This window comes from Patagioenas fasciata, chromosome W (genome assembly GCF_037038585.1).
Source record: "Patagioenas fasciata isolate bPatFas1 chromosome W, bPatFas1.hap1, whole genome shotgun sequence".
NCBI lineage: Eukaryota > Metazoa > Chordata > Aves > Columbiformes > Columbidae > Patagioenas > Patagioenas fasciata.
Genome location: NC_092559.1, coordinates 44,102,507 through 44,128,927, shown reverse-complemented (window position 1 = coordinate 44,128,927; position 26,421 = coordinate 44,102,507). Strand labels below are relative to the sequence as shown.

Here is a 26,421-nt window from a genome sequence, read left to right as displayed (position 1 = left end):
TAAGTGTAAACTGCTTTCGGAGTGCTGCTGAGGATTGATGAAAGAATTCGTGAGCTTGTCTGGCTTGTTCAAAAGGGGATATATCTGCTACTGCCACAAGTTTGTCTATAATGCTGTTTCCCTCTACTAGACCACCTGGTATGTTAGTATGGCATTTTATATGCATGATAAATACTGGTGCTGTCCTATAATCTAATACGTTCCACAAATCTAACAATGCTTCAAACAACAAGGAATTGGAAACTCGCTGCAAAAGTGCTCTATGTATTCTTTGTACAATTCCCACAACATAAAGAGAATCTGTTACCAGATTAACTGGAGAGTTTTGCCATTTTTGCAATGCTGCTAAGCATATTGAGGGCAGTTTCTTTTAATATGTCCTGTCTGTCTGCAAGTAAAACATGCTAGGCCACAAGAAGAAGGGCTTCCACCTTTCATTGCAGGCTTACGAGCTGCAGCCAAGGCCGCAGCGTGGGCTTGAGCATGTATTTTTGCTTTTTCTACCTCCTGTTGCATAATCGGTACCTGTGTGCAAGCTTCCACCATCTCTGCTAAAGAAGCAGTTTTTCCCAAACCGGCTAATATCTGTTGGCATTGGGTGTTTGCATTCATCATAGCCAAATCTTTCCCCACAGCAGCTTTTGCCTCTGGAGTCACGTTAGGAGAGGCATCTATCACTTCTTTTAAACAATCCACAAATGTCATATATGATTCCCCAGGATCCCACTCTATTGTAGAATAGGGTGGCACAGGGTTACCTCTATTTGGCAATTCTTTCACTGCCGCCAAGGCAAGCCCTTGCGTTTGCTGCAAAATCCTTGGATGAAGTGCTGCCTGAGTAGCACCATCTGCATATTGCCCACGACCCAGTAACTGGTCCATGCTAGCTAACCACAACGGATCATCAGCTGGTAAACGAACATTTTCTAATACTGCCAATTCCACCTTCCCCTGCCACTTGTCCAAGAACAGCAAATACCCCGTTGGAGGAAGCAATAACTCCATCAATGCCCTAATATCTGTTTGAGTTAGTACTTGCCCCTTGAAAAATGAATTGATTAGCTGCATCACATGCTTATTATCCATACCATATTGCATAACTGCACTTTGCAATTGCTTAACCGTTTTCCAATCAAAAGGCGACCACTGCCTTTGTCCTCTATTATCTATGTGCACTGGCACTGCTGTAATACTACCAGGTAACATGATCCCTTCAATAGTTGCATCTCTGATTACCCCTTGCCAACGTTGCCCTGCATTATAGGAATGATCTCGAGGAATATCTCTACCCTGATGCACAGGGGCAGCACCCAAATTATCATTATTATCACTGCTATACAATTCCCTTGTGTTTCCCTGTGGATCAGTAAGTCGACGCATATTTGCAAACCGATCTGCTAACCCAGTCTCCAGCCCTTTTCCATATCGCGCTCTCAAATATTCATCTGCTTCTCTTACAGACCACATCCCATCTTCAACACATTGTCTAGCCCATTTTTGTATTCGCTCCCTTTTAATACGGAGCTCCTCGGGAGTGAGGTCTAATTCCGCCCCCTCCCTTTCCTGTTTTCCCCGTTTTTCACATTCCCTGCCAATTGCCTCCAGCCCATCCTTAATTGCATCTGACGCCTTTTTATATGCTATTAACCGCGAAGTTTTACTGTTACCGCCATCTAGTCGTTTCATAGCTTCTAGAACTTCGTGCATCTGGCTCTCCTGCCGTCTCAGTAAGTCCTTCAGGCTCTGCACGTGGCTCTCCTCCTGGAAGTCAGGGCGATTCTGCGGTGCTCCGTCCTGGTGTTCCATCGGGTCCTCCGGCAAAGGCACGTCGGCTGGATTAACTTGTCCTGGCTTGTTGAAACTTGCCGGTTGCTGCCATTCGTTGTCGGAGCCAGGCAATGGCTCAACGGGCGCAGAGGGTATAATTTGCTCTCCGCCCCAGAACTCCAGATCTGATACGGGACATACTAGCGGTGTTGATTCTTCGGAGTCCTCGGAGGGTGGGCAACTCGCGGCGGGCGGCTCCGAGGGGACGGCACACAGCTCCGGCTCCTCTGAGACTTCCTGCATTAGCTGCCTGACCTCCCGCCAGGGTCCGGCGAGATCGCAAGCCTCGCGGCTCCCCCTTGTAACCGCTTCCCATAGTTCGGTCCCTATGTCCTCCCATGTACCGGGAGAAAAAAATTCGTCCGTCGAACGAACACAGCCCTTACGCTGGGCGAATAGTAAAAGGCGCTCCACCGCGTCTTTTTCCAAAATTCTTCCTGTTCTTGCAGCCAGCTGCAGAATACTTTTCACTATTATTTTTTCTTCCACGGATGCCGTGTTTCCCATGCCACCTGCTTCCTCGTAGGCCTACTTTCCGCTATGATTGAGCGCCGGGCTGGTGTCGCCCCCAGGTGGCGTCCTCGCGTCTTCACTTCCGACGATCTTGCTTCGATACGAAGTATCACGTCAGGGTCACCAAAGTGTTGCTTTATCCATGCGAGCCACGGAACCTGACACACCAATATGATGTTCACAGAGTTCGCTTTATTGTCGGACCGGGCTAGCTTTATAGCAAAGCTGCCCTGTCCACGCGCCTTACAACAATGTGATTGGTTGTAACTCGTGTTATACAATAACATGATAGGCTGCATGTACTGTCCACGCGCTCTGCACGCATGTGTCCGGCGATTGCTCACTCATTATTACCTTCTAATGGTGCTCCTTTAGTTTCTTTTGTCTCTGGCTTCACCTCTCAGCCAGGCTGGCGACAACCCCATCCCCCTGGGGCAGGGGGGGCTCTGCCACTACAAGGCACCATTTTCGGCGATTAGGAACGACGCATACCAGGACGCAGACAGAAATTCACGCAGAGGCAGAGATCTTGTTCAGGAAGGAGCACAGAGCCTGGCCAAGCAGAGAGCTGACCTAGGCCTAGGCTGCTTTCTTTATTCAGCATTGACAATTTATAGGATTTACAGGTACAGACCTGGACTAAAATGTTTACAAAAAGGTATTTTTCCACTAATTGTTATTAAAAACACACTAAACTCATGTGATGTTTGTCTCACTTGTTTTTCCACTCGTTCACAGACCAGGTCCAAGGACATTCACACATCCCATGCACTTGGGGATGGTTATCCGGCCCAATATACCATTCTCATGAGTCTGGGCTATAACTTTTTACAATTACGAGAAACGTACTTCAAAGTAATCTGTCCAAGGCCCTTTATATATTATCATGTTAGTATTATGTCTTTGACTGTCCAGATGGTCATGTTAGCATTGATCTTCCTTTATCATCCAGGTGGCTGGAACCGCACATCTTGCTTTCCCACATTTTACTTTCCAACAAGCCACCAGTCGCCACTTGACCCATGAGATCCTCTCTGCTAATAAGCAACAAATAGAGGAAGGCACCTTTCCTGGTCAGTTCCCGTAGTACCTGTAGCAAGAAGTTATCGTCCAGATGGTTTAGGAATCTTCTGGACCTGATTGTAGCAGATGTATGATATTCCCAGTTGACATCTGGCAAGTTGAAGTCCTCCATAACGACAAGGGCAGATGACTTGGAGACATCACTTAGTTCCTTAAAGAACAACTCATCAGTGTTGTCATCCTGGCTGGGTGGCCTATTGTCTTGGTTTAACCCAGGCTAGCAATATAATGACGATAGCCGCTCTCTCACTTCCCCCCCTCCAAATAGGGGAGAGAATCAAAAGGGGAGGGAGAAACTTGTGGATTGAGATAAACATAGTTTAATAAAAAAACCCAAAATAACACTAATATACTGTTACTACTAATAATATATATAAAATGGCTGGAGGTTGGAGGATTTTGTCTCTCTTGCAATTGCTCTATCAGGGGTGGCATGCCTTGACAGAGATCCCAGCTGCTTGGATTCCCTACCATCTAGTTCCAGACCATCAGCTCCATTATCCCACCATTGGAGTAGGAGTAACCAGGTTACAACTTTCTCACCTTCAAGATGACTGAAGTCTTTTCGCATATCTCTCAGCTCACTTGTAGAAAAGGATCGAGTGGTTACCTCTTCCTCTTGTGTTGATGATGCCCCCTGGCCATCGTCCATGGCATGAGTAGTCTTTTTTGTGACTCTCCTTACAGGAGCAACTGATGCTGACATGGGCTCATCATCTCTTGATTTATTTCCAGAGTCTAAGTGACTGTCACTGACATCGGCATAGTTACAGTGCCTGTTGTTGAGGTTGTAGCAACAGCAGTGCCTGGTGTGGGGGGATGGAGTAGTTACAGTGCCTCTTGCTGGAGAAACAGCAGTGCCCAGTATGGAGGGTGCAGTAGCTGCCTTGCCTGTCGCTGAGGCTGGAGAAGTGGCAGTGTTAGGGGGGCAGTGGCTGTACAGGCTGGAGCAGTGGCCTTGGCTGCCTTGCCTGATGTGGGAGTTAAAGTAGCTGCCTTGGCTGCCTTACTCTGTCTAGGAGCTGGAGCTGCCTTGCCTGATGTGAGGAGTGAAATGGTTGCAGCAGCTGCCTTGGGAGCTGCAGTAGCTGCCATGCCTGTCGCTGAGGTTAGAGCAGATGCAACGTATGTCTCAGGTGAGGCACGGAATGACCTTACAACCCTTGAGGTTATAAGGAAGGTATGTATTTATTTACGACGCCGGACACATGGGGAATCATTTCACCTAATACATGTGTAAAATTACAGTAGCTGTGAGCTTGATTAAATGCAGTCAAGCGTTACATATTCATGAAAGTTTTAGGAACGCCTATACATATTCATAAACGGTCCCCGAGAAGGCGGTTCTTATTACAATAAGTTCCGGGAGACCATTTCCATAGTCTCCACTTCCGGCTCCTCCTGATTGCAGCTGCGCAGTGATCGTGAACCCGGGTCCTCTTTCTCTGTACACAGTCACCTTTGGTCCAGTGTGATGAGTTGGTTAGGTCTCAGACTGCTGAGTTGGTTAAAACTGGCGTATCTCCTGTCCTGTGCCCAAGTTTCTGTAATCTAGTTCACCCAAGGATGCATCAAGGATGCACCCAAGGATTATTATTTTTGCAAGGCATCAGTGAAGTCCTGTTTTTCATACAATAAGTTACACAGAGTTAAGCAAGGCTAGGCAATAGTGATGTGGGTTAAAGGGTTAGTTCTTTAAGTGTAAGTGTTAATTGTTAATTCTTTAAGTGTTAATTAGTTAATTGTCGATTCCCTGTATCATTCCCCCCTTTTCTAAGAGGTTAGTAAATTCTTTTACTAATATGATTCTTTACCTAATGTCTTTACAAAGTACCTGTTAGATTCTAGCTCCTGCCTTGATGTTTCTTCCAGTTGCTGTAAGTATTCCTGGTACTCTGGCAACACCACAAGGAACACCACATCATCATACAGACCAGTATCCCTAAAGCTAATATTCCCACTAAAGCTAGAAATAAGGATCGTAACCAGGTCAAGTTGGGAAGCCAGGAAGTAAGGTCTTCCCATAAATTAGAGAATCCCCATGTTGTATTGTCTCTAGTAACTTGATGGAGGATCTGAGATTGTTCCCCTATCTTTTGAATATCTGTTTCTACCCGTTTCTCCTGATTAATATATGAGCAACAACTTTGGTTTATCACCACACAAACTCCTCCTTCTTTTGCAGTCAGGAAGTCTAGGACCATGCGATTTTGTAAGACTATCTTGCTTAGTGATGATATCTCTTCCTGGAGTCCCTTAAGAGCATCCATAGTGGCATTCTTGATTTTCTTGATTGTGGCTGATATATTTACTATGGCTTTTTCTAGTTCACTAACTCCTAGTTGAGGAATCAACCATCTAGCAAAACTATGAAATCCCAAGGGCCTCTTTACAACAGGGTTACTTGGCACTGAATGCGCTTTTCTCCATAATGTCCTGACAATACCTGGCAGTGGGTATGAATGGTTAAACACCTTTTCTTGAGGTACTATATATCCACCTGTACAATGGCCTTGCCAATTATCGGGTAGGCTTTTCTCGGCTCATCTATCCCCGCAAAGCCACCACCACCCAGGAGCTAGATTAGAATTTGTTGCTATGTTGGAAGGGAAGTTAAAGTTTTCTGTGTTTTGTATGCTGTAATTAAACCCCAGTTCTTTCAGCTTAGTTATATCAAAGATTCCAACACCTTGTGACTGACTACATTTACTGTCATTTGGAAATTTTTCCCAAGTGGTGGTTTTATCTATGGAGTTCATACATCTAGAATAAATCGTAATTTCAGTTTGATTCCAAGGTACCAATTTGAAATGTCTTCCTATTGTTTTACTCAGGTCCTGCCCATAAAGACAGGTTTGCTTTTGGTTTGCATCCAGCTTTCCCCATCCACTCCCTTCTCTACTCCAGTCTGGATGGGGTACTCCGAACAGTGGAAATTCCATTCCTCTTGGGAGGACCGTGCATATCCAACAGTCTGAAAGGTTCAAATTGTTCCCTATCATTTGAGTGAGCTTTACATGCCAATTTTTTGTATGCTAACTGTGTCCAAAAGCTATAATCGTGAAAAATACAACTTTCCAGGCTTTCTTCACTCTAGAATGATGGATCCGGGCGTTCTGTTCTTTAATCTTGACAGCAGTGAAGGATGTCAGGAGGACTTGAAATGGACCTTGCTATTGTGGTTCCAAAGTCCTTTTCTGCAGGCATCTGTCTCAGGGATGGTAGAGTACAATTCCACCAGTCAGTCTCCTTCCCTGACTCCCTGATACTCCTCAGCCTGGGCACCTCCTCTCAAAGCTCTGTCACCAGGCTGAGCAGCTCCTTTGCTTGGCCACATCTCCCACAGGTGATCTCACTGCTGCCATCAGACACTGACCTGAAACTCAGAAACACACCCTGCAGCCTGGGACTTGGACAGCTGCATGTTCTCTTGAAAGCTCTGTTTAGGTGGCTGCATCAGTTTTTGCAGCTGGAGGGGCTGCAAAGGACACTGAGGGCACAGCTTTTTGCTGGGTGGATACCATAGCTCCTGCTGTTCTCAGTTCCTTGCAGGTGGGTTGCAGCCTCCGTTTGAAGTGTCAGGGCCCTTCCTGCTCACCCTCCCTGCACTTGATGCAGTACTCCAGGTGGGGTCTCACAAGAGCAGGACTACTCTCAATCCCATCATCACCCAGTCTGTACTTATATTGGGGATTGCCTCCTTAGAATTTCAGCTGGCGAGAGGGGTCAAGGACAGCAAGAAGAACTTTTTCAAATACATAGCAGATAAAACTAATACAATAGGCAATGTAGGCCCACTGATGAATGAGGTGGGTGCCCTGGTGGCAGAAGACACAGAGAAGGCAGAATTGCTGAATGCCTTCTTTGTCTCTGTCTACTCCGCTGGAGGCTGTCCTGGGGAACCCTGTACCCCTGAGACCCCGGATGAAGCCAGGTTAATGGAGGAGTTTGCTTTAGTCGATGAGGACTGGGTTAGGGAACAATTAAATAGTCTGGACGTCCATAAATCCATGGGTCCAGATGGGATGCATCCGCGGGTGCTGAGGGAGCTGGCTGAAGTCATTGCTAGACCGCTATCCATCATTTTTGCCAAGTCCTGGGAAACGGGAGAGGTGCCTGAGGATTGGAGGAAAGCAAATGTCACTCCAGTCTTTAAAAAGGGCAAGAAGGAGGACCCGGGTAATTATAGACCGGTCAGCCTCACCTCTGTCCCTGGGAAAGTAATGGAACAGCTTATCCTTGGTGTCATCTCAAGGCACATCAGGGATAAGACGGTCATTAGGGGCAGTCAGCATGGCTTTACCAAGGGTAAGTCATGCTTGACCAACCTCATAGCCTTTTATGAGAATGTAACAAGGTGGATGGATGATGGCAGAGCGGCGGATGTGGTCTACCTTGACTTCAGCAAAGCCTTTGACACAGTCCCTCACAGCATCCTCACAGCTAAATTGAGGAGGTGTGGTCTAGACAATAGAGTAGTGAGGTGGGTTGCAAACTGGCTTAAAGAGAGAAGCCAGAGAGTGGTGGTCAATGGTGCGGAGTCCAGTTGGAGGCCAGTATCTAGTGGAGTGCCTCAGGGGTCAGTACTGGGGCCAATATTATTCAATATATTCATTAATGATTTAGACGAGGGAATTGAGTGTACCATCAGCAAGTTTGCTGATGACACTAAGCTGGGAGGAGTGGCGGACACGCCAGAAGGCTGTGCTGCCATCCAGCGGGACCTGGACAGGCTGGAGAGTTGGGCGGGGGATAACCTGATGGAATTTAACAAGGGAAAGTGTAGAGTCCTGCATCTGGGCAGGAACAATCCCAAGTTCCAGTATAGGTTGGGGCATGACCTATTAGAGAGCAGTGTAGGGGAAAGGGACCTGGGGGTCCTGGTGGACAACAGGATGACCATGGGCCAGCACTGTGCCCTTGTGGCCAGGAAGGCTAATGGCATCCTTGGGTGTATTACAAGGGGGGTGGTCAGTAGATCGAGAGAGGTCCTCCTTCCCCTCTACTCCGCCCTGGTGAGACCCCATCTGGAATATTGTGTCCAGTTCTGGGCCCCTCAGTTCAAGAAGGACAGGGAACTGCTGGAGAGGGTCCAGCGTAGGGCAACAAAGATGATTAAGGGAGTGGAGCATCTCCCTTATGAAGAAAGGCTGAGGGAGCTGGGGCTCTTTAGTTTGGAGAAGAGGAGACTGAGGGGTGACCTCATTAATGTTTATAAATATATAAAGGGTGAGTGCCACGAGGATGGAGTCAGGCTCTTCTCAGTGGCAAACAACGATAGGACAAGGGGCAATGGGATCAAGCTGGAACACAAGAGGTTCCACTTAAATTTGAGAAAGAACTTCTTCTCAGTGAGGGTAACAGAGCACTGGAACAGGCTACCCAGGGAGGTTGTGGAGTCTCCTTCCCTGGAGACATTCAAAGCCCGCCTGGACACATTCCTGTGCGACCTCGCCTAGGCGTTCCTGCTCTAGCAGGGGGATTGGACTAGATGATCTTTTGAGGTCCCTTCCAATCCCAAACATACTGTGATACTGTGATACTGTGACCCAGGTGCAGGACCTTGCACTTGGCCTTGTTGAACTTCATGAGGTTCACATGGGCCCACTTCTCCAGTCTGTCAAGGTCCCTCTGGATGGCATCCTGTCCTTCTAGCATATCAACTGCACCACTCAGCTTGGTGTCATCCACAAACTTGCTGAGGACACTATGTCTTTAATGAAGATATTAAACAGTATCAGTCCCAGTATGGATCCCTGAGGGACACCACTCATTACTGGTTTCCATTTGGACAGTGAGCTGTTGACTGTAACTCTTTGGATGCGGCCATCCAGCCAATTCCTTATGCATCTAATAGTCTATCCATCAAATCCATTTCTCTCCAATTTAGAGAGAAGGATGCTGTGGAGATCCATGTCAAAGGTCTTACAGAAGTCCAGGCAGAGGGCATCAGTTGCTCTTCCCTTGTCCACTGATGCAGTCACTCCATTGTAGAAGGCCACTAGAGTAGTCTGGCACAATTTGCCCTTGGTGAAACCATGTTGTCTGTCTCTAATCACCTCGCTGTCTTCCATATGCTTCAACATAGCTTCCAGGAGGATCTGCTCCATGATCTTACTTGGCATGGAGGTGAGGCTGACTGGTCAGTTGTTCCCAGAGTCCATCTTTTTAAAAATGGGTGTGATATTCCTTTTTCTCCAGTCACTGGGGACTTTGCTCGACTGCCATGACTTTTCAAATATGAGGGAGAGTGGCTTAGCAACTACATCTGCCAGTTGCCTCAGGACCCTGGGTCCCATGAACTTGTGTATGTTTAGATGCCTCAGATGGTCTCAAAATGGATTGTTTCCTATGATGGGAGGGACTTTGTTGCACAAGTCCCTGCCTTGAGGTTCAGGGACTTGAGAGATGCAGGAACAATGATTTCCAGTGAAAAGGGAAGAAAAAAATCATTGAGTACCTCAGCCTTCTCCATGTCAGTTGTCAGTAGATCTCCTGTCTTATTTACTGGAGGGGGGGTGGTGTACATTTTCTTTAGTCTTCCTTTTCTGACCAATGCACCTGTAGAAACCCTTCTTATGATTCTTCACATCCCTTGCCAAATTCAGCTCCAGCTGTGCCTTAGCTTTTCTGATCCCATCCCTACGCACCTGGCCCAACATCCTTATATTCTTCCCAGGATGTGTGACCCTGCTTCTACTGCCTATGTATTTCTGTTGGAACGATAAAGGACTCAGCATTCCGATTCAATGTGAATCACGCAAAGCCATTTATTACAGAAACAAACCTCCTTATATATGCAACTATTCTCTGATCATGCGTCCACGCTCCAAGCATGCATTTGCTAATTGGATATCATCTATGTTCACGAGCTGTCCACATGCTGAAGTCTCACTGCTGATAGGTCTGTTGATTTACACCACGTTGGGGCCTTGTTATTTCGGAGATGCTTCTCTCCCACGGCAGGTCCTGTTCCCAGCCTTGAAATTCCTGGTTGGTTCAGTAACAAATCTCCATCTAACAGCAACCCCTCCACATATTTCCTTCTTGCGATTCAGTTCCACCAAAAGGTCCTCAGCCATGCTGGTCTCCTGCCTTCCTTGCCTGATTTCTTACACATGGGAATCAAGAGCTCTTGTGCTCTAAGAAAAATGTCCTTAAAGAGTTCCCTTCTACTCATTTATCCCTGAGGTCAGTTTCCCAGGGGTTCTTTAAACACCTGAAAGTTCGCTCTCCTAAAATTCAGGGTCTTGACTTCAGTCTTCGCCTGGCCCATATCCCTCGAGATCGTGAATTCCACCAGTGCATGATCACTGCAGCCCAGGCTGCCACAAATCTTGACCTCTCCAATTAGTTTGTCTCTGTTGATGAACAACAGGTTCAGTAATGCTTCTCTGGTTGGGCTGTCTACCACCTGGATTAGAAAATTATCCTGTTTCCTGGACAGTGTACAGCTTACTGCTCTGCTATTCCAGCAGATGTCATGGTGATTTAAGTTCATTGTTGTGTTTCAAAGACAGCTCTGTGCAGTCAATTCATTCTTTTACATAGAGGGCATCGTGTCCACCCCTCCTTCCTTGCCTGTCCCTTCTGAAGAGTTTATAGCCATCACATTGCAGTGCTTCAGTAATGTGAGACATCCCACCAAGTTTCAGTGATAGCCATGTTAGGGAATAGACTGCCTTAGCTTATTTGGTATACTACTTCTTATAGAACTTGTTTAGAAACTACTTATATAGAATTCATTTAGCAGAAGTAAGTTTGCTTAGCATAACTTCTGCAAGCTGTGAACCTTTGAACTTTCTGCCTCATTAAGAAAAAAAGGCCTCAGAGTCTTCAAGCTAGAAGAAAAGGGGATAAGGGGAGCTGCATCCCTGGAGATAAGTAAATAAACAGAACTGCGTCTAACAGGAGATGAAACAGAACAATGCTTTGGCCATTACCAAGAACTTATTTTTCTCCAGCTGCAGGTGCAAAATAGCAACTGAAGGTCAGAACTTTGACTGATGGCCCACCTGACAAATATGAAGAGATCCAATGAAGAACAGGGAGACCCCAGGCTCTAATTTTGCAATTGGCCCAGAGCAACACACGGGTGGGTGGGTGGGGGCTTGGATTGTGGGGGTATAGTTGTCCAAGTTTTTTCTGCTGAGGGTCCCTCTTCAAGAGGCACCCAGCTCGAGCTGCTCTATGCTATACCTTGTGAATAAATTATTTATTTTAGAATAATTTCTCGAATCCATGCCTGAGTCTCTGCTATAGGAAACCTAGGGAAAAGAAACTTCCTTAACAGCAATTAGGCCATATCTTTCCAGCTTCACAGTGGCTTCCAACTCCTCCTGTTTGTTACTGGTGCTGCATGCATTGGCATAGAGGCACTTCAGTTGGGCTGTCAACTGTGTCACCTTTTTGGAGGATGAAGCCCTAATTAATTTGAGGCATTTCTCAGGTGTTCCCCTGTTAGTTCCTAAGGCATCAGCAGCCCCTGGTTCTTCTCCATTGCTCAAAACTCCATCTCCTCCCCCTGCTGAGTCTACTTGAAATCTTTGTTCAGTGTGGGTTCTCCACAGGTTGCCAGGAGTATCTGCTTTGGTGTCTGGCTCACCTCCTCCTTCTCTGACCTTGGTGTTCCCTCTGATGTTTCTCACTCTTTTTGTTCCCTCCTCCCTCTCTCCAGCAGTTTTGCCCTTTCTTAAATATGTTTTCACAGAGGCATTACCAACTTTGCTCATGGGCTCAGTTATGACCTGCAGTGGGGCTGTTGTGGAGCCCGCTGGAACTCACTGTATCTGGCACTGATACCGTAAATTGGCTAACTGAAGAAACTTCTAAAACCAAAATTTGCAGTTTTAAAAGTAAACATCCTTTATTGATGCACCAGCACCCACGGGGATGGTTCCGCCTAGTGGGGCCCCAAACAGTTCCCAGACACAGGTTATATCCACACAGATCATACATATTCATTACATTTCCAATAAATCAAATGCATTACATTCCTTTGTTATTCATCTTCTAACCTGCTTACGCTGGCGTTGCCACCTTATCTTATCTATAAGGACATTGTCTCTTATCCTTCTGCTCATCTCAACAAATACCATTCTTGTGACTTAATGCCTAACAAGTGCCTAAAACCTAACATCTGTGAACCTTATTCTTATTAACTTAGTAAATGCCTAAAATCTATGACACTTATTCGTATAGACTTATTTTATTACTAATTGCTGATTTTAGGTATCAGCACAAGGTCACTGCCCACCCTGCAGGGGTGGTCTCTTCTCACACAGGCCACCCCTGCAGCCCCTCTGGCTACCAAAACCTTGCCACATACATCCAATACATGAAGATAGATATTGAAAGTGACCTTATGAGAACAGATTTATTTTGTACTAATTCATATCTTCTGTGAAATGTCAATACATTTTTAAGGTCAGTAATACATGACCTAAGAAAAGGGTGGCATGTAAATAATGATGAAAAATACTTCTTAACCTTAATAATCCCCTTTAAAGGAAAAATGTTTCTCCATGGTAGATTTTAGCAAAGGGGGAGACAGTTCTGTCAGGGTAAATAATAGAGCTGTAAAGAAAAAGTCAGTTTTAATGTAGACAAGTGAGGTCATTTGTAGCTTCCTAGAAACTAGTTTGATTTTTTTACAGCTTATTGTGATCAGAAAAGACTTTCATAACTCAGTAGTCATTGGGGAAGTACAAATCTGGGAAATCTGACATGGCAAAGTACCAGAATTTCCCTGAAGCAACACTGAAATAATTGAGTGATGTTATTAATAAAATTTTAAAAATGCATGGCTTTTTGCTTTTTAGATGTTTGCTGCCCTTCCTGTGAAAACCTTTCTCATTCTCACAGCTGAGCAGCCTCACGGGAGGCTTGTGCTGGTTGCCTGAAGCTTTACTCTCTCACCTCAGACTTTTTCCCCTACTTGCCTTCACCTTTGCCTTGCATAATACCCAACTCATCTCCAGATAGTAGATAATCATTATTGCCTCTCTACATGGACTTTTTCTTTCATTTTAACACTCATAGCTGGTTGTATCTCTGTTTCTTTTTTCTTTTGGTTAATGTGCTGCAATGACTAGAGTGATTTTTCTGATCCCAGATAAGAAGAGACAGTATGCAAAAAAATAATCCTTTTCTCTCTTTTTATAATCACAAATCTCTACTTTTTCACATTTGCCTATTTTCCCACCTCTTCCTTGGTGACTCACTGTGGTAATATTTCATCCAGTCTCTGTGTTAATTCTTGACAACATAAATTCCAACATCACAGTCTTCATGTGTTTTTCTGCTGCATGACTTTATAGTATGGGTGTTACACTACTTGGTGAACTTCTGCCTTCTCTTTTCTGAATACCTTAGGAAGACCTCCTGCAATTTCCTTAGCTTTTTCCCATATAAATTTGGGAATAAATTCAATTTCTGCTCTGCACCTTTTTCATCAGCATCGTTCTTTATTATATAACCTCATGCTTCTGACTACTGAAATATTTTGGGTTTGTTTGCCTTCTCTGTAGAGAACCTTGCTATTTTTTCAAAGGTAAAGTTATACATTAGGAACCTGCTGCGCACTGTTCCCTTCTCATTCCCATCACCCTTTTCTATTGTATCTTTGTATTCCATGGCAAAGTCTCTCACTTTTCTTTTACTGCTTCATCATCCTCAATTTATCCTTTGATTTTATGTATTCCATTATTTTCTTAGTTTTTCTCTTATTTACTCTCTCAGGGACTTATTTCCTGATTTTAAAGGGGAGGGAAGAAATTAATTAACTAGATATGCAACAAAACAGATTGTATGATCTTTAACTGGTGTGATCCCTTCAAAAATTCTTGAATCCTATCTAAATTAGATGTAAAAGAGAAAATAACATTTATTATTATGTATCATCATAGGGAAGGCAATGGTATGTTTAAAGAAAAAAAATAAAGCATTTCATTGTAGTTTAGACTGCCTAAAAAGGAGAGTGCTTCAGAAAGAGTGCCACCTTGTCAGCCTACAATTCTGTTATACCTGCTTTTTAGCAGGTGTATATATTGTATATATCCTACATAAGTTTTCATATAGAAGATGGGCACTGACCTACTAATGCAATCAAGCTTACATTTGCTGGAGTTTGTTTATTTTAGGTGCAAGAGCCTCCATATTTTAGATTGATACTTCTTGTGTTGTGAAGGCACAAAAAATCAATCCAGGCAATCAAAATTATTTAATCAGTGAAAATAATAAAATGTGCTCTTAAGCAAAATTACTTTATGCTCCAACAAACATTCAGTAAACCACAGGTTCAAGATACCAAGGGGAATCCAATTACTACACAGTTGACTCAGACAGTCCCCAGAACTTTAGAATGATGATTCAAAATGTGCAGTCACCTATATGAGATGAGGCTCTCAACCTTGAGGAGTTTCCTTATGCAGGATCCATGACCTAATGGGAGAGTCTTCAACTGCAGACCCACTGCTCCAAGGAGATCAACTCAAAGGAGATCTCTGGTGGGGGCCCTGTTTATACCCTAGTTTAATCTGAACTGTGGTCATATATAATCAGTGATCTAGAAAGTTCTCTTGACTAAGGTGTTTCGTTAGCCAAGGGCCCTGTCTGTTGACCGAGGAGCATGTACATGACCATAGTGCTCCATCGGTCTAAAAGTTTCTCATGCTTTCAAGGAGTTGAGGGAGGTGCACCTGCCACAACTTGCTAACACAAACATGCATATGGGGCAGCAGGAGATCCCCCTCCTTGCCCACCTCACTTTCCCAGGTGCCTCTGTACAACAGGTATGAGGCTCTGGATGTAGAAGGCCAGAGCATGGATGACGTGAATGACAGTCCATTTGCACCAGAGGTATTGCCAAGGTCAAAAAGGCTTACTCCCTGTATCACAACCACCTCCATGAGGAAGACAGGTTATAGTTGTAGATTACTTCCTTCTGAGAGGAACAGAGGATCCAATATGCTGAATAGACCCTCCTTTTAGGGAAGTCTGCTGCCTCCCTGGGGCCCAGGTTAAGAACATCACTAGGAAACTTCCTAGCCAGACATGGCCATCAAATTATTACCCATTACTGCTCTTCCATGTGGGCTGCGATGAAGCCGCAACACATAGTCCAAGGACAATCAAAAGAGACTTCAGTGTCTTAGGACAGTTGGTAAGGGAATCAGGAGCACATGTTTTTTTTTCCTCTATCCTTTCAGTTGTGGGCAGCAACATGGCTTACATGGCACCTGGCCTGCTAGCAACAAATGGGATGCACCTGTTTCAAAAGTGCAAAGGATCCTGGGGCAAGAGTTAGCAGAACTTAGTGAGATGGCTATAAACTAGATTTGATGGGGAAGGAAACAAGGTGTGGCAGAGGCACACCCAAGGGTAACATGCCAGCATCTGAGGGTAATGCTAACGAAGCCCTTTAGTCTGCCGTTCCAGTGGAATCAATGGTTTGAGCGGTGGAGGAACACGCAGGTCAACCCAATATGAGTGATAAAGCATAGTTTGATTTATTAGCCCGAATAGCATATACAGTTCATGATAATTATGCATACCTGTCACCTACTAATTGGCTCAAGCTCTAACAGTCACATTTGCATGGTCCTCCTACTTGCAGCTGCTAGCTATGCTTATTCTACATTCTTGTGCTGTTGAAAGCTGTTTGTGAAACTCTGCCAAGGTCTCAGTGACCTTGCTGATTTTACTGAAACAGTCAGCGGTTCCCACTGCAGCCTAGCCTTGCTACTTATGCTAAGGCCTTCAGAACAGGCTCTGCTCGTACAACTGCTCTGCAGACCCATGTCCCTTATTTTTAAGCCATTCTCCAACACAATGGCTCAGTTGAAGTGCATATATACGAATGCATGCAGCATGGGCAACAAACAGGAGGAGCTGGAAGCCATTGTGAGGCAGAAAAACTATGATTTAATTGCCATATCAGAAACATGGCGGGATGACTCTCATAACTGGAGTGCTGCAATGGATGGGATAGGCGAGAAAGGAGAGGAGGTGGGGTAGCCATATATGTTAGGGAGTGTTTTGATTGTCTGGAACTTGATGATAGTGGTGATAGGGTTGGGTACCTATGGGTGAGAATCAAGGGCAAGGGCAACAAGGCAGACATCCTGGTGAGGGGCTGTTACAGATCACTCAACCAGGATGAAGAAGCAGAGAAGGGAGAAGTCTCCTGATCACTAGCCCTTGTTCTTATCAACCTACCAGATGTCTGCTGGAAGTACAACACAGCAGAGAGGAAGCAGTCTAGGAGGTTCCTGCAGTGCATGGAAGACAACTTCCTAACACAGCTGGTTAGTGAGCCTACTAGGGAAGGAACCCCACTGGATCTGTTGTTCGTAAACAGAGAAGGGCTCATGGGCAACGTGTCAGTTGGAGGTTGCCTTCGGTATAGTGATCATGAAATGACTGAGTTTACTATCTTTGGAGAAGTTAGAAGGGTGGTCAGCAAAACTGCTACTTTGGACTTCCAAAGGGCAAACTTTGACCTGTTCAGAAGGCTGGTTGGCAGAGTCCCTTGGGAGACAGTCCTGAAGGACAAAGGAGTCCAGGAAGGCTGGTCTCTCTTGAAGAAGGTAATTTTACAGGTGCAGGAGCAGACTGTCCCAGTGTGCCGAAAGGAGAGCTGGCGGGGAAGAAGGCCGGCCTGGCTGAATAGAGAGCTGCATCTGGAACTTAGGAATAAAAAGAGAATTTATAACCTTTGGAAGGAGGAGGGGGCTAGTCAAGAGGAATACAAGAATTCTGGGAGCTGAGATCAGCTGAGCTGAGCCTAGCTACTGCTGTAAAAGGCAACAGGAAATGTTTCTATAAATATATTAGCAGCAAGAGGAGGGCTAAGGAGAATCTCCATCCCCTGATGGATGGGGGGGGAAACAGCGACAGAAGATGAGGAGAAGGCTGAGGTACTAAATGCCTTCTTTGCCTCAGTCTTTAATAGTCAGAACAGTTGTGCTCCAGGTACCCAGCCCCCTGAGCCAGAAGACAGGGATGGGGAGCAGTATGAAGCCCCAATAATCCAAGGGCAAATGGTTAGCAACCTCTTACACCACTTGGACACCCACAAGTCTATGGGGCCAGATGGGATACAACCAAGGGTGCTGAGGAACCTGGTGAAGGTGATCACTGAGCCACTTTTCATTAGCTATCAGAAATCTTGACTAACTGGGGAGGTCCCAGTTGACTGGAAGTTGGAAAATATGACTCCCATCTACAAGAAGGGCCAGAAGGATGATCCAGGGAACTACAGACCTGTCAGTCTAACATTGGTGCCAGGGAAGGTCATGGAGTAGATGCTCTTGGGTAACATCACACGGCACTTAAAAGAGAACCATATGATCAGGCCCAGTCAACACGGGTTTATGAAAGGCAGGTCCTATTTGACCAACATGATCTCCTCCTATGACAAGGTGACCCAGCTAGTAGATGAGGGAAAGGCTGTGGATGTTGTGTACTTAGACTTCAGTAAGGCCTTTGGCACTGTATCCCACAGCATTCTCCTGGAGAAGCCATCCGCTCATGGCCTGGATGGGTGTACTCTTCGATGGAAAAAGAACTGGCTGGAGGGCTGGGCCCAAAGAGTTGTGGTGAATGGAGCCAAATCCAGTTGGCGGCTGGTCACGAGTGGTGTTCCCCAGGGCTCAGTATTGGGGCCAGTTCTGTTTAATCTCTTTATCAATGATCTGGATGAAAGGATCGAGTGCACCCTTAGTAAGTTTGCAGATGACACAAAATTGGGTGGGAGTGTTGACCTGCTGGAGGGTAGGAAGGCCATACAGAGGCATCTGGACTGGCTGAATCATTGGGCTGAGGCCAATTGTATGAGGTTTAACAAGGCCAAGTGCTGGGTCCTGCACTTGGGTCTTAACAACCCCAGACAATGCTACAGGCTTGGGGAAGAGTGGCTGGAAAGCTGCCTAGCAGAAAGGGATCTGAGGTTGTTGATTGACAGTCAGCTGAATATGAGCCATCAGTGTGCTCAGGTGGCCAAAAAGGCCAACAGCATCCTGGCTTGTATCAGGAATAGTGTGGCCAGCAGGACTAGAGAAGTGCCACTGTACTCAGCACTGATGAGCCTCCACCTTGAATGCTGTATTCAGTTTTGGGCCCCTCATCATAAGAAGGACACTGAGGTACTAGAGAGAATGCAGAGGAGGGCGATGAAGCTGGTGAGGGGCCTGGAGCACAAGTTTTATGAGGAGCGCTTGAGGGAGCTGGGGCTGTTTAACCTTGAGAAAAGGAGGTTGAGAGGAGACCTTATCGCTGTCTACAACTGCCTGAAAGGAGGATGTTGGTCTCTTCTCCCAAGTAGCAAGTGATAGGACAAGAGGAAGTGGTCTCAGGTTGTGCCAGGGGAGGTTTAGATTGGATATTAGGAAAAATTTCTTCATGGAAAGGGTTGTCAGGCATTGGAACAGGCTGCCCAGGGAAGTGGTGGAGTCATCATCCTTGGAGGTGTTTAAAAGGCATTTAGATGAGGTTCTTAGGGACATGGTATAGTGCTAGAGTTAGGTTAGGTTAGGTTAGGTTAGGTTAGGTTAGGTTAGGTTAGGTTAGGTTAGGTTATGGTTGGACTCGATGATCCTGAGGGTCTCTTCCAACTGAAATGATTCTATGATTCTGTGATTAGAAGAAACAGTTTTTCAATAATGGGATGGCTTACATGACACCAGGCATAGTGGCATCAGATGGGATTCAACTTTCTCAAAGGGGGAAGTGGGTCTTTGTTCATGAGCTAGCAGGGCTCATAGATAGAGCTTTAAAACAGACATGATGGGAGAGGGGAACAATATCAGGATTGCCCCGTGACAAGCTGTGGGGTGACATGCCAAGGTTAGAGGGGCAGGGTGCTAGTGAGGGCTCTTAGCCTGTTGCTCCAAGACATGCTGGATACACTGGAGCACCTTTGAAGCCTTATGGACATGAGCCAGGGGCTCCTGAGGTAATAGGAGCCAACAGGGAAACACCAGTGAAATACCTGAAAGGGGTGTTCCTCTAGGAAGGTGGCATAGCCAACAGCCCAGCTGAAGTGCCTTTACACCAAAGCATCTGGCATGGGCAACAAACAGGAGTTGGAAGCCACCGTCCTGCTAGAAAGCATTGACCTAGTAGCAATTAGATTATTTTCTGAAATGGATTGATTACATTCAGATTTCTTTTGTTCTGAAGGCCAACAGAACATGCTGTGATGATCAGCTTGGTGAAATGTTAAAGTTTTTAAACCCACTCCATGAATGGGGTGGTACACTCCCTCCACATTTCCTTATTGTGTTTATAGTCTCTGGTGTCAGACTCACTAGAGAAGGGGTGTCAAATGTAGGAGTAGTTACATTTCTACAGTCCTAAAATTACATTCGGCCCTTTGAAGGCAACCATGAGGCTGATGTGGCCCCCAGTGAAAATGAGTTTGACACCCATGTACTAGAGCATTGGATCTGAAGAAGGAGGATCCATGAAGAAAAATTCAAACAAAACATTGCTTTGCTGCAGCTTTATTGCTTACTTGATTAAATCACCAAAGTATAAGATAGTTTTACATTGCTCTGTTTAAGGATTTAAAAAAGCTGAGAGATCTCTTGCACAGCAATGCAATATCATTCATTTCCATTTTCCAAACCAAGATTCTAACCATCCCGTGAGTGAACTATCTATCACTGAATTCTCAGCTAATTCTTCTGCTAAAGTTGTGAGTCCTTGCAAAGCTCTGGTTATAGTGCCATTGGGGGCAGTATTGTTTGGGATAAAGGTGCAACACCTATCTCCTAACATTACACATACACCACCTTTCTCTGCTAACATCACATCTAGGACCATCCTATTTTCCCATGCCATTCTACTAGTAGCATCTAATTGTTCAGTGATTCCCTTAACTGCTTCTCTAGTATAACTTATAAATCATTGTTGATTATAATAGATGTAATTTATCCAATCTACATTCTTGTTTATAGTTACCCACCAGAATAAAAAGGATTAAAAAAACACCATTACTTGATTTCTTGCTTTGTGTTCATTGGGGACTCCTTTGGGAACCCCAATCAAATCGAGATAAACACTGTCATCAAAGGAAAACCCTAAATTCATTTTTCTGTTGCCCTGATGAATTACAGTGTAAAAGGAATTACCAATTGAACAACGTCACAGGTACCTTCCCAATGTGGGGGTAAAATGGAATGAAGTGTCATCTTCCCACAGTACCACCAAAGATCCCCTCGGGAAACATTTAAAGAAGCATAATTGCTTTCATGAGGATCAACTTTCTGTGTCTCTACACACCTACTCATGTTTCCTAGGAACCTGGTATCATTCCTGCCCCATTGTGAGAGACAGGCAGTATGATTTCCAATTATTCCTGAAAATGCCAGGGGAATTCTGAGATCTTTCTCCCTTAAGGCTGGAAAGAGTAGGGAGAGAGTATGACATGACTTATTTCCCCACGCCGTAGAGTCTTGGTATAAGGCTAAGATGCACTCCATCCCCTGCTGATCTCTACTCCATCCCAGAGGGAAGGGTACCACCTGGGCTGCAGGCCTTCCTTGTTGCATAATCCATGCGAGCCACGGAACCTGACACACCAATATGATGTTCACAGAGTTCGCTTTATTGTCGGACCGGGCTAGCTTTATAGCAAAGCTGCCCTGTCCACGCGCCTTACAACAATGTGATTGGTTGTAACTCGTGTTATACAATAACATGATAGGCTGCATGTGCTGTCCACGCGCTCTGCACACATGTGTCCGGCGATTGCTCACTCATTATTACCTTCTAATGGTGCTCCTTTAGTTTCTTTTGTCTCTGGCTTCACCTCTCAGCCAGGCTGGCGACAACCCCATCCCCCTGGGGCGGGGGGGGGTTCTGCCACTACATCTCCCCCTCTTTTATTTAATATTAACAATACACCGTATCATGCTTTAAATACAGTGTGAAATACAGGGTAAGAACATTAAGGCTAATACAATTACAATTAACAAGAACAAACCTGTTTTCAATATTCCTTTTAACCAAACAAGGCATTCACCCCAAAAAACCCAATATCTTCTGTTATTTTCTTGTTCTGCAAATCTTCTATCTTTTTAACTTTTAAGTTCAAACAACACATACAATCAAACTCTTCATAACTGTGAACATGTCCAATAACAAAACATTAATTGCTGCTCTGTTTTACAAAGTGGTATCCTCAACATTGGCTACATTCGTTGCTTAAAGCGATAACATGTCTGAGGTTAAGGGTTGTCATCACTGCAATCGGTTTCTTCTCTGTTAGCTAGCCAAGGTCTCACCCACTTTGCTGGGATCCATGAATTTTTGTGGTTACCTGTAGAAACACAAGCATATCCCCTTCCCCAGGTTATTAGTGACATAGGACCTTCCCATTGTTGTGTTGTCGGATTAAACACACTAACCTTAGGCACATTTTCGGAAAAATCTTTGACATTTTTGATATGGTGCATAACAACCGGTTCCATTTCAGTTTCACTTTAAGGATTAAGCCAGTTCAGCACATACAATGCCTTCATCAATACCTCTTCTGGGCTCACACCAATTCCCCCTTGTTTTTTCAAAACAGACAAAAAAGATTTTTTAATGTACGGTGTGCATGCTCAATAATTGCTTGGCCAGTAGAATTATAAGGGATTCCAAACAGGTGTTGTACCTTCCACTGGGTGAGGAAGGCTGCAAGTCTGTCAGAGTGGTATGCAGGACCATTATCTGTTTTGATTTGTGTAGGGACACCCATGACAGCAAAAGCTTGTAGTAAATGACGTTTTACTGCCTTTGCATTTGCTGAGGTCAAGGCTGTAGCCCACAGCAGTCCTGAACAGGTATCTATGGAGACATGAATGTACTTTTGTCTGCCAAATGGTGCAAATTCAGTAATATCAGTTTGCCATAACTGACCTGGCTGCAAGCCCCGAGGATTTACTCCCTTTTGTTGGAGAGGGACTATGCGGGCACAATCAGGACAAGCTGCAATAATGGCTCGAGCTTGTTCCTTTGTAATTGTAAACTGCTTTCGGAGTGCTGCTGAGGATTGATGAAAGAATTCGTGAGCTTGTCTGGCTTGTTCAAAAGGGGATATATCTGCTACTGCCACAAGTTTGTCTATAATGCTGTTTCCCTCTACTAGACCACCTGGTATGTTAGTATGGCTTTTTATATGCATGATAAATACTGGTGCTGTCCTATAATCTAATACGTTCCACAAATCTAACAATGATTCAAACAATAAGGAATTGGAAACTCGCTGCAAAAGTGCTCTATGTATTCTTTGTACAATTCCCACAACATAAAGAGAATCTGTTACCAGATTAACTGGAGAGTTATGCCATTTTTGCAATGCTGCTAAGCATATTGAGGGCAGTTTCTTTTAATATGTCCTGTCTGTCCGCAAGTAAAACATGCAAGAACAAGAAGAAGGGCTTCGGCCTTTCATTGGAGGCTTAAGTGCTGCAGCCAAGGCCGCAGCGTGGGCTTGAGCATGTATTTTTGCTTTTTCTACCTCCTGTTGCATAATCGGTACCTGTGTGCAAGCTTCCACCATCTCTGCTAAAGAAGCAGTTTTTCCCAAACCGGCTAATATCTGTTGGCATTGGGTGTTTGCATTCATCATAGCCAAATCTTTCCCCACAGCAGCTTTTGCCTCTGGAGTCATGTTAGGAGAGGCATCTATCACTTCTTTTAAACAATCCACAAATGTCATATATGGTTCCCCAGGATCCCACTCTATTGTAGAATAGGGTGGCACAGGGTTACCTCTATTTGGCAATTCTTTCACTGCCGCCAAGGCAAGCCCTTGCGTTTGCTGCAAAATCCTTGGATGAAGTGCTGCCTGAGTAGCACCATCCGCATATTGCCCACGACCCAGTAACTGGTCCATGCTAGCTAACCGCAACGGATCATCAGCTGGTAAACGAACATTTTCTAATACTGCCAATTCCACTTTCCCCTGCCACTTGTCCAAGAACAGCAAATACCCCGTTGGAGGAAGCAATAACTCCATCAATGCCCTAATATCTGTTTGAGTTAGTACTTGCCCCTTGAAAAATGAATTGATTAGCTGCATCACATGCTTATTATCCATACCATATTGCATAACTGCACTTTGCAATTGCTTAACCGTTTTCCAATCAAAAGGCGACCACTGCCTTTGTCCTCTATTATCTATGTGCACTGGCACTGCTGTAATACTACCAGGTAACATGATCCCTTCAATAGTTGCATCTCTGATTACCCCTTGCCAACGTTGCCCTGCATTATAGGAATGATCTTGAGGAATATCTCTACCCTGATGCACAGGGGCAGCACCCAAATTATCATTATTATCACTGCTATACAATTCCCTTGTGTTTCCCTGTGGATCAGTAAGTCGACGCATATTTGCAAACCGATCTACTAACCCAGTCTCCAGCCCTTTTCCATATCGCGCTCTCAAATATTCATCTGCTTCTCTTACAGACCACATCCCATCTTCAACACATTGTCTAGTCCATTTTTGTATTCGCTCCCTTTTGATACGGAGCTCCTCCGGAGTGAGGTCTAATTCCGCCCCCTCCCTTTCCTGTTTTCCCCGTTTTTCACATTCCCTGCCAATTGCCTCCAGCCCGTCCTTAATTGCATCTGACGCCTTTTTATATGCTATTAACCGCGAAGTTTTACTGTTACCGCCATCTAGTCGTTTCATAGCTTCTAGAACTTCGTGCATCTGGCTCTCCTGCTGTCTCAGTAAGTCCTTCAGGCTCTGCACGTGGCTCTCCTCCTGGAAGTCAGGGCGATTCTGCGGTGCTCCGTCCTGGTGTTCCATCGGGTCCTCCGGCAAAGGCACGTCGGCTGGATTAACTTGTCCTGGCTTGTTGAAACTTGCCGGTTGCTGCCATTCGTTGTCGGAGCCAGGCAATGGCTCAACGGGCGCAGAGGGTATAATTTGCTCTCCGCCCCAGAACTCCAGATCTGATACGGGACATACCAGCGGTGTTGATTCTTCGGAGTTCTCGGAGGGTGGGCAGCTCGCGGCGGGCGGCTCCGAGGGGACGGCACACAGCTCCGGCTCCTCTGAGACTTCCTGCATTAGCTGCCTGACCTCCCGCCAGGGTCCGGCGAGATCGCAAGCCTCGCGGCTCCCCCTTGTAACCGCTTCCCATAGTTCGGTCCCTATGTTCTCCCATGTACCGGGAGAAAAAAATTCGTCCGTCGAATGAACACAGCCCTTACGCTGGGTGAATAGTAAAAGGTGCTCCACCGCGTCTTTTTCCAAAATTCTTCCTGTTCTTGCAGCCAGCTGCAGAATACTTCTCACTATTATTTTTTCTTCCACGGATGCCGTGTTTCCCATGCCACCTGCTTCCTCGTAGGCCTACTTTCCGCTATGATTGAGCGCTGGGCTGGTGTCGCCCCCAGGTGGCGTCCTCGCGTCTTCACTTCCGGCGATCTTGCTTCGATACGAAGTATCACGTCGGGGTCACCAAAGTGTTGCTTTATCCATGCGAGCCACGGAACCTGACACACCAATATGATGTTCACAGAGTTCGCTTTATTGTCGGACCGGGCTAGCTTTATAGCAAAGCTGCCCTGTCCACGCGCCTTACAACAACGTGATTGGTTGTAACTCGTGTTATACAATAACATGATAGGCTACATGTGCTGTCCACGCGCTCTGCACGTATGTGTCCGGCGATTGCTCACTCATTATTACCTTCTAATGGTGCTCCTTTAGTTTCTTTTGTCTCTGGCTTCACCTCTCAGCCAGGCTGGCGACAACCCCATCCCCCTGGGGCGGGGGGGGGGCTCTGCCACTACACTTCCTGATGCACACACATAGCAATTGCTCTTCTTTAGGCTTTGCACTGTATATTTGATCCATTCTACTCAGGCATTTGTATCTCCATATCCTGTTTCAATTTCAAAGGTTTCTCTTAAATCTGATATTTCTACAACAGTGACCACTTTAGGGTCATTCAACAGGACCCAAGGCTCTATTAGAAGTTTTTCAGTAGGTGATCTTGTTGCTTCTTCATTACTATTGTTCTTTAACACTTATATTTTGAACCTTCCTAGGGTGTCTTTTCCACTAATGTCTGCTCCTAATCCATAAACCCCACTTACTGAATCATCTACTCCCTGTATTGTAATTAGTAAAGGGTTGCACTGCAGGGACTCACATCCTGGGAGAGATTGTCCTTTGGATAGGGTAATTTTTATTTTCAACTCTATAACCGTTCATCACTCATTGTCCATCCCCTAAACTCTGCGGTCCAGAAAACAGTGTACCAGGAGGGGCAAGGAGAGACAGCAACAAAAACTATGCACTTATTTAAATCATCCTTAGACTCGGTTCCCCTGGACACATGTATTTGTTTTCATAACTCGATTCTCTTTGGCTCTGTACATCTCCACAATTAAGGATCTGGCAAGCATCTACTTGAATTGTTAGGGAACTTTCAGTTTCAGTGATGTTAATGATGAGTAACCCATTTGTAAATTCTACATAACACGAGATTAATGATCCCCAAATGTTCCATTTCATTTTCATCTCTGCATCTTTAGTCAAAGGGGGTTGTCAGTTGTCTGTAGTTGCTACTCACTGTTGTCCTTTGGAGGTTCAATTAGCCGTTTGATCCATGTGTAATGAATCCACCCTTTCTCAGCTGTTTGTACTGTTGTCTCAGTGGTCAGTAAAACTTGAAATGCTTCTTCCCAATCTAGCTGAAGCTTAGTTTCCTTCCAGGACTTGACCAGGACCCAGTTTCCAGGCTGAAACTTGTGAGCTGCAAACTCTAATGGTGGGGTTTGTGCAAGAAGCCTTTGTTGCCTGAGAAAAGATAGAGGACAACCCGAGTATATAGTTTTTGAGAAACATATCCTTAGTTTCAAATTGGAGTGGTCTGTTGTTTCTGCCTAAGTATGGTAGCCCAAAGAGCATTTCATAAGGCAAAACTCCTATATCCTTGCGAGGAGCAGTTCTGATCCTCAGCAAGGCTATAGGTAGACATT

General features: G+C 45.2%; 1 protein-coding gene across 1 annotated transcript; it reads right to left on the bottom strand.

Moving 5' to 3' along the window:
* Window positions 1-5,267: 5,267 nt before the first annotated feature.
* On the bottom strand, window positions 5,268-6,182 carry LOC139826304 (syncytin-2-like). Its single transcript, XM_071801579.1, is given in 1 exon segment — window positions 5,268-6,182. A coding segment is annotated over 1 exon segment (915 nt).
* Between the last annotated feature and the right edge of the window lie 20,239 nt (window positions 6,183-26,421).